Raw genomic sequence first — 9,582 nt, forward strand, 5'->3', positions numbered from 1 at the left:
GTGATGCGTGCATCTCACCTGTTATTAGGAGAGCTCAGAGAATTTTTTGTATTCTTGTATTTTTTTCTTTGGCAACTGAAGCAGTTTATGGAAATAAAAGCGGGCGACATTTTCCCCACAAGTTTTCCTTTGCAGCACATGTAAGCTTCTTTGTATTGGCCTATATTTCCTCAAAGGTCGACACTCATAAAACAGGTCAGGATGTGTGGTGGCTGTGCAGTTGCATTGAATGGGGTGTTTAGAAGTTGAATGGATGTGTGATAAAACTCAATTGAGGTTTTGAGATCCATCGCGAGACTGAATGCTCCAACTTGCTCTGGTCAAAGCTGAACGTTATTTATGGTTTGGAAGCAGCAACAAAACGATACAACTCTAAGGGCGATGGTTTATAAAAGGTAGAGGTAGTGAGCTTTGCACTGGCAAGTCAGGAAACTGTGTTCAGCTAGATGGTTGTGGAGAAGGGCTGTGCATGACCAAGCATGCCCATTAGATAAGCATGGTTAGCCAATGGCCATGCGCTGTAAGATCCCGCCAGTTGGTCATTGTGGGTCTTGCTCTGCCCCTCAACGTGCCCATTTATGCATGTTGCCTTGGCATTTTCCTTGAAGGCTCTGTATGGGTTGCAAAGAGACAAGGGACCATTTATGAATGTTGGCTTGGCATTTTCCTTAAAGGCTCTGTATGATTGAGAAGGAAATAAAGACAAGGGAAATCTAATCAATATTTTTTTGGTGTTACGAAATAAGGGGGATAAAGAGGGGAGAGAGAAGGGGGGGGGGGGATTGTGTGCCGGATGAGGAACAGAGCCTCGAAACCGATATCTCTAGGCTCGGGGGGGCCAAGTGCTCTACTGCACTAGCTAGAGCAGCTATCCTCAATCAAATTAATATTTAAGTAGAAGTTTTGTAATTATTCAGTCACATGACTGTAGTTAACTTTAAAATATTTTAAAGGAAAAAGAATGATATCGGATCGACAAGTCGTGTGTGGTGTGCGGTTCCTATGCCTAGACTCAGGCTGCGTGAAATGATAACCGTGCTCTCAGGGATTTGTGCCTTTCCATGGGGTGTGATGGTCATTTATGTGACTGTATCTAAGCGTAGGAGCTGCACGTTGCATGCAGCTTGATAGCATTCTTTTTCCTATATTTTAAGTATGGTTATCAATTTAATTCACTCTATGGGATTTGATTTGAAAAATAAATTAATATTATATTTAAAAAATATAATTATCAAATATAGTAAGAATTTTGGATAGATAATACAATTATGATTTCAACTGATTTTGCTTTTTTCCCCTTCCCAGACATTTTCCTTACAACCAAATGGATCCTACGAAATTTTAGTTGTAAGCATGGACTCAGAAAGATAAGGGAATAAGAAAGCCCCTTTGCTATTTTCTCATCGTCTCAGTGGGTTCTTTGGGTGGTGTTCACCCTTTGTGGGTGGCACCGTTTTGAGTTTTTGTGCTTTTCTGGAGTTGGGAGAACCCTTGTTATCTTGGAAATGCTCAAGTACTTTTGGGTTGATCTCTCTTTGTTGTAAATATTCTCTCTTTTTTAATAAATTTTATTCTACCACTTAAAAAGGGAAAGAGTCCGCTATTAGGGCAAGTGTGATGCGCTGCCCCTGTGCCCAGACACAGGTGTGCAAAATGATCGTGCACCCCATGGAAAGAGAAAATCTTGGGGATGCAATGATCATTTTGCACGTCCTTGTGTCTAGGCATAGGAGCAACACACCACACGCATCAAGGTAGTTCTCTTTCCTTATTTTTTATTAGGTAGAATCAAATTTATTAACAAAAAGAAAGAAAATACCACCAACAGATGGAACCACAATTAAAACTCTGGCGGCATTATTTCCCCCACTTATAGGTGTATCTTTTGAGGTGGTTGGACTAGACCATGGGCGGGGTGTGTGATCATAGTTCAAAAAATCTTGAATCCAATCAGTGAATCGGCCGATTCATATCAAATGTCTAATGCCACATTGACGCTGGTTGTTGACAGATCGTCCAAATCATAAGGTGTTCTATCACGAGCAATTCATACCTTTTCCATAATTGCCTGCAGAGAACTTAAAAGTTTATGAGAATACTGGCAACTAGATTAGAAAATAAATGGCGGCCAATAGAAACTCTCTGTTACAGCTGTAACATGATATACACGATTCAGAAGCATACACAAAAACAGTATATAGATAACATCTTTTACTACATTCGAATTAACAGGTCCTGAATTGAAATGAGCTGAAGCAACTCTCTCTGGAGACTGAAGTATAGCTAAATATTTCACTTGGCTTCTTTTTGTACAAAAAAATATGGAATAGACTTCCTATTTAAACAAGTGGGCCAGATCAGGATCATCTAGGTCCAAATCTAACCACCCATTCATGCGCATGTACTCGATGTAATGATCTGGAGGCTTTATAGCACGAGGATTCCTCGGAGTAAAGCCATGAATCCTCTCGAGATCTTGAGTAAGCCACCTGACATAAGCTCGGTCTAGTGGTGGTGCAACTTTCACTAAAAACACTTCCTTTTCTTCTTGTTGCTTCACAGGTGGTCTGTTTCCCATGTCAACAGTATCAGTCTGCCTCAAAGAATACAGCAGCACAATGGAATCACCTGTAATAGACCAATGGACAGACCTTACAAAGAAATTCAAACAATAAAACACACATAAGCATTTGATTCAGAATATGGAACAAAATGTAGTTGTTAATTACTTTGTACTAGTAGAAGGTGCAAGCGCCTCAGACTTTGCAGAAACTTAGTATCTTTTAAGAGGATCTTTGTATAGGAGAGACATTACCACAAGCATTTCTAGCAAGGCAAAAGAGTACTACTATTGATCCAACATAGGGGCCAAACAGAAGCACCCAATAAGGGTAATAAAGAAACCTCTACAAAATGGCAATAAGAGGTGTAGCATGGAGCCACCTCTCCACCATTCAGCTTCAATTGCGTAAGTGCAGAATGGGGCACGAAACAATAGTTTGATTAACCACCCCATAGCAATCTGGAATGATTATTTTGCTTACCGCCAGCCTATAAATTTCAGGAATTTCTTCTATTGATCTTTCCTATTATACCTATACCAACTCCCCACCCCCCACCCCCCACCCCAAAAAAAAAAAAAAAAAGGGGGCACCTAAACACATGTCAGATATTTTGTGTAAGTTTAATTTGATTGCCATCACTCCAAACTGTGGGGATGCCTTCCATGCATTTATTCGGGTAAATTGTCAGCCTGGACTTCTGTCGCAGAATCAGTTGGGTGGTAGGATAAAGAGCGTCTCATTTCTCAATATTGCGTTCCCATTACTGATTTAAACTCTTTTCAAGTTTGGGATAAATGGACGTGGTAACCAATGCTTGATTTAAGACAAGCATTGGTTTACATAACACTCATCACTTGATTTAAGACTATGGACAGAGGATTTGGAACAGCCAAAAATGGGAAGAACTGTCTTTGCAGAATGGAGAGAGCAACTGCTGAACAGAAAGACAACTTCTATAGACAAAGCAGAAGAGGAGAATAACACTTTGTGAGGAGAGCCCGTGAACAGACTTATATATGGAAATCCAGGTGCAACATCTGAAACCCTATCCTTAAAACAGAGTAGAGCAGAATTTGCGAAGGGACTTTTCGGGACAGAACAGATTAACTAGGGACAAATTAAAACAGGAATAAGAGACTGATATGACAACAGGAAGCAGAAATCAGAGATCCGATTTTAAGACTAACCAGAATCTAGGGGTTCAGTTGGAGAAACTGAGAACTTTCAAACTAACATAGTTGCCTAGGCGTCAAGTTGGTGTCGCCTTGATTTTTCCCCCTCCAACGCCTAGGATTGCCTAGACTCCGTGACAACTATGCAAACTACTGATTTGATTATTCTAAAATTCAGGTCAAGTGCTTATAAGAATCAAGCCCCATACTAATAACACTTAAAGTATAAATTTCTCTCACAAATTGAAAGGTGCGAGCAGGTCTAACTTGAGTTTTCTGGAAAAACAGAGCAAGGGGGCCTAGAAGATTATATCAGGGAGTATTAAACACGCAATATGAAGGAAAACTGATCCCTAAAAAGAAAGATACGAGCAGAATAAGCTAACTGATCAATGGCCAGAAAGGCAAAAAACAGGGTGCCACATGTATATAGTTAGCGTGAGAGAGACTGACCTTATGTGGAGGTAGACTGAACTAGAATATGAGAAATAAAGAGTTGGAAAAAAAAAAAAACACAGAAATCCCCTGCTAACCCTCAAGGAATTTACCCCAGATAATTGAGGGATCCACCTCAACACAACATGAATCCACACGGCTTCGCACAGAAACAGCAGTTTGCCTTCATTGAAAAAGATAAATCGTCACAACAGCTTACATATGCCATATTTGTAGGGTAGGGTCTCAACTTTAGACTTGACCTACACGACATTAACTTTCCAAATTCAGAAAACAGATACTACTTGAGACCTACAAAAAATATAAAATAGAAACTAGCTAGAGACTTCTTCTAGAAACTTGGTTGCCAACAGAGAAATAGAAACTAATGTTGGCTAAAACTAGTTTTTTAGTTAGTAGTTACACAATAGGAAGTAAGAATAAGAAACAAGAATTCGACTCCCGAACTACCACCTATAATATAGGCTCATTAAGGTAACCCATTACAATGAAGACTAGTTGGACTATAAGCTCAATATATACCATACCAAGAATTCTTTTCACTAAAATAAGCTAATTTCTGTGCATTGCATGCATCCTATTAAACCGCCTCCAGCCTGAAGTATAGCTATCTCTGATTCAGACAGTAAAGGAAAAAACTACTACAAGGCACCTGGTGTTGGAACAACCCACTAGTGCAATTCATTACAAGAGAAACCCAGAAAAATTGAAATCCTAACTCACCTAAAAATCTCTATATTACCAAACTGCCACCTCAAGCCAAATTGAACGCAAATTAAATAACTTTAAAGACTTCTGTAACCATATAAACCCCCAACAGAACTTTACAGCTGGAAAATAAAATAGCACCAATTGGGGCCATGGGCCTCACTCCCCCCGCACCCCCAAAAAGTTCCTGCTCAACTTTGCATAGAAGTGTTTTCCAGAACTTATATTACTTCTCCTTTCAATCTATGAATTTCAATCAGAAGAGCTATGATCTCACCAAGGATTTGAACCATAAGAGACAATTCCATCCAAACACAAAGTCTGAACATTTGACTCCTTTGAAATCTTTGAGGACTGTATCCAAAAGCAACAGCAAACCAAAGACTCTCATTTCTGAAAGCCTATTTGGGTTATGACCAATTAAAATAAGTAGCCAGGCTAGATCCATTAAAATCCAAGTAGACTAAAAGCCCACATTGATGACCTTCAAGCAAATACTCGTTGATTAAGCTGTCCCGGGATAATTATTGCAGCTGCCTTTTCACAATAACACTTACGGGGTATTGAACATCATAAAAAGTTGCTGAGAATTCTTAATCGCCTCTCTCTACAAGAGGGATAAGAAAAGACCTTGCTGAGAAGGTCCCTTTTGGATCTCCCCAAAAGGTTTATATTGTCCTTTTCAAAGTCGGTGAAGATCCTCGAATCAAGGTTAAGAGTTGAATGAGTGCATCCTGTGATGCAGGTGCACTACCTTGGACCGACCCAAACCCGTTTGGGATTGGGAACCCAGACGAAGATGAACCAGATCCAGTTTGAGTTTTGGTTCGGTAGGATATGTTATTTATTAGGATTTTTATTAATTGGGTTTATCTTGTAATTTCCTGTTTTAGTTTTAATAGGCTAAGTACTGCAAGAGTTTGAGTCCAAGTTTTAATTCAGTTAAGAATCCAAGTTAGAGTCTTGTTTTGTTTTAGTTAATGGCTAGGAGTCTTTTAATTTCATCTTTAAATATAAGTTTGTAACCTTCGTTTTATTCAGATTGAATAGAATGGACTAATGAAGTGTTTGTGAGTGCCTGCGTGGCCAAAGTGATTGTGCGATCTTCTTCCCCCTCCCCCTTCTTCTTATGCAATTTCCCCTCTCCTGACAGCCTTCCATCATCCTGCCTGCAATCCACAGCCTCATAGCAATCCTGTACCAGAGCACCTCTGCTGGTTATCAATTTATATAGAAGGGAAAAGTCTTTGATAACGCAAACATACACCACCGCCATCCCCCCTCCCCAAAAAAAAAAAAAAAAAAAAAGAAAAACTTATTCAATCAATTCTTACTACCTTGTAGTTTATTGACAGACAAATTCTGCAAAACCTATAAAGGTTTTAAAGGAGCTGCCTTCCCTTTTGAACTAGCTCCATCCCTTGCTTTGCCCACTACCGCTAGAGGACTATATATGCATTCGAATGCAGTGCTATCCCAAACTCCAACCAAATTGGCGCTTCTATAATGCATGTCTATAAATGCCTTAATACTTTAGTTTACCGCTTCTTCAATGGAACATCATGGAAAATTAACAAGGTGTGGCTACATTCATTATCAGTAATGCATCCCTGCCTGCATTTGCAATCAGAAAGAAAATTCCAGCAACCCAGTGGACTCAGAGATTCTCAAATCTTTTCTTCCATCAAATTTTGGATATTAAACAGTGGCAGGTAGTCTGCCGGCCAATGAATCAATGTCTCAATGTCAACTAGCCTCCATTAAATAAATAGTTATTCTTCCAAGGGGCTAGGCATCTCTTCAGTTTTATCTCACCTGATGCCAATGAGAGGCCAAGCGATAAGAGGCACCCAAACTCCAAAATATTGTAGGTCCCTTAGATAACCTACATCCCAATGCACTTCTTACTCTCCAGATTGTCAATTCCAGAATCTGTCAACAGCCAACAGTCCCAAACCCTTACTTTTGCCTAGATGCATCATCATACCCAACACTATTTAAACAAAGAAGAAAGCACATCAAAACTGTTCAACTACTTGAGAGATACCTATCATACTAATATGGAGTCATTTTGAATTGCAAATGGTAAATGCAAGGCCACTTCATGCCAGGTACTGTACCTATACACTCTGGTAGTCTTCAGATGTAAATTTCACTATGCTTTGCCTCCAAAATGAAACTTTTTGGAATCACAGACCTTTGATGTATGGGGAAAAAATGGTTGGGGGAAAATTTTATCCAAGACCTATAAAGTCATCAACAATTCAGAAAAATATTTTTGCGTCCGGTTTTTGTGCACGGTCATGTATGTACAAGGATGGTCCTTCGACCCTTCATCCAGAGAGGGCAGAAATGTTATCACCCTCCCTCTCCCGATGGCTGAAGCGACAGCCATGGCCATGCACAAAACCTTTCGTCAATATTTTCAATAATTCTATAAAGATGGGGATGGTAGAAATAAGTTAATGTCAACCAAATATAAAGCAGCATAATATAAACTACTCAACTAAAATTGGCGTATAGATCATTACAAAAGCATATCTAGCAGCTCAATCCAAATTGACCATATTCTGCAAACATCAATAAATTGCATTTTTTTTTTACAAAAGGAAAATGGGTGACACTTACACAGAAGAGGAATTAAGAACAAATGCAGGAATTTGAGGCCAATGGTACATCCTATGTGAGGTTAACTGCTTGAACAAACTATACAATAAAATCAAAGGGAGCACGGTATAGATCCAACCAGAAAAATAATCGAAGTACTACTATGATATTCATTTTAATCATGAAATTATAATATATGACAACTGGTATCATGTACGAAATAAAAACAACAGATGTTGAGAACTAGGGGTGAGGGGAAGACTTAGTGAGGACCAGCACAAGTTAGCCTGACGTGATTGGTGAAGGAGCTCATGCATGACAGTTCTGTAAATTAAAGCAGGCAATTGATTTATTGGGGTTCAAGTAGATCATCAATGATTTTAGTAATTGATGAGAAGAAGGTATCTTATGAGTAATTTATGTATAAATATGGAGCTTTAGGGATCAGCGGCCATGGTGAAGTTGGAATAGAAAATGCGACGAAAAATCTTCGAGGTGTCAATCACCATATAATAAAATCATCAAAAGAAATGGTTAACAGATTTCGAAGGGCCATAACCATTAGGATTGAACAACCGGAGTACGAAGAACAAAAATACTGACCTAGACGAGGAGATCTGACAGTCACCGGCAATATGCGTGACGACCGAAGGTCCTTCTGCTCTCTATCGTGAATTCGTGTGGCATTCTAGGGGTTTGGCGGAGAATACAAATATCCTGGTTTGGGCTGAACCCAACCCGGAAATTAATCCTCACTTGAGAATCCAACGGTCCACCCAACACTCGAAGAGTTGAGCTCAAGTTCATGACAACTACTCACAGCCGTTCAGATAGAATCCACTCCATGTGGATTGTGGGTTCCATCTGAACGGCTGTGAGTCATTCTCGTCCATTCACATACGTGAAGGTGATCGTGTCTCACATTCAAAAGGTTAAAAAATGTCTACCTGATACACCCCCCACGTCTCAGGAGATCTAACTTTGGCATCGGAGAATCCTAGGCCGGAACCACATCGGTTATCTCTGTTGACCCCTTGATCCACTTGCAGGTGACGGTACTCGCAGGACCGCTCGACAATTTCTTGATACAACACTATCCATGTTTTTACAGTTGAATTCAGTGTATCACACTTGAGAGGATGAAAACTCAACCCAAAACTTGCCAAAGTTTTAAAACCTGGAATCGAGTTCGAAATTGGCTTTTCACAATTTCGCGGAATCGGGTCCAACCGCCTATTCGATCGGAATCGGGGTTTCTACTTCGATTCCTCGAACATTGCCTGAGTGGTATTCTGACTCAATCCGGTCTCCCCAATGGATTAAAAGTAAAAGACATGTGTCATTAATACAAAGATATAAAGAGATCCAAAGTGAATTAAGTAAGCTCACGTGTAGAGCGATACTTTCCTTTTTAGTGCCATATGATGATATGAATGTAAAACCCTTGTGGTGTCACATGAATCTTCTTCCAATAAAAAACTTAAAACCAGACCTTTCAGCGAATATTTTATAGAAAGGAAAGTCATTCGGATCTGGTCGTGTGTTGTGGTGTGTATTTACAGTCTGATACAATCGGGTATGAAATAATTGCTTCGCAGTCATAGAAAGGCAGGGGTATGTTAATCATTTTGCATCCAACTGTGTGGTACAGTTACACGGGCACACGAACCGGATGGCGTTCTTTTTCCCTTTAATAAATAACTGAAGATCTCATTAGAAGTACATTGCCCATTATTTTCGTGGTTCTCGATTCGGCGAGGGTCCCCTACGAGAGAGAATAATTCCTTTTACCATTAGATTGGCATCACACAAGCCGGGTTTTGTATGAGGATACCAATCCAATGTACAGAAACCGTCTCCCACCTGAGGAACTCTTTGTTAGTCGTTCAACTAAAACCGCTTCACTGTTTATTAATTAAGAAAGAGAGAAGGTAATATAAAGATGTGAACCCGCAGTCTATGTATTAACGACTCGATTCCTGTCTCCATTCTCCTCGCCAAGCTTCCACGACTAATACTGAAACAGAAATGCGGCTTTTTACATTTTTCATTTTCTTCAAGAACACTAACTTTCT

General features: G+C 39.7%; 1 protein-coding gene across 1 annotated transcript; it reads right to left on the reverse strand.

Annotated features, from left to right (window-relative positions):
* Window positions 1-2,199: 2,199 nt before the first annotated feature.
* On the reverse strand, window positions 2,200-2,622 carry LOC122648921. Its single transcript, XM_043842239.1, has one exon. It carries the CDS (start codon window positions 2,576-2,578, stop codon window positions 2,336-2,338), a length of 243 nt encoding a protein of 80 aa, XP_043698174.1. The 5' UTR covers window positions 2,579-2,622; the 3' UTR covers window positions 2,200-2,335.
* Window positions 2,623-9,582: the final 6,960 nt, after the last annotated feature.

Source organism: Telopea speciosissima, chromosome 1 (assembly GCF_018873765.1).
Source record: "Telopea speciosissima isolate NSW1024214 ecotype Mountain lineage chromosome 1, Tspe_v1, whole genome shotgun sequence".
Taxonomy (NCBI): domain Eukaryota; kingdom Viridiplantae; phylum Streptophyta; class Magnoliopsida; order Proteales; family Proteaceae; genus Telopea; species Telopea speciosissima.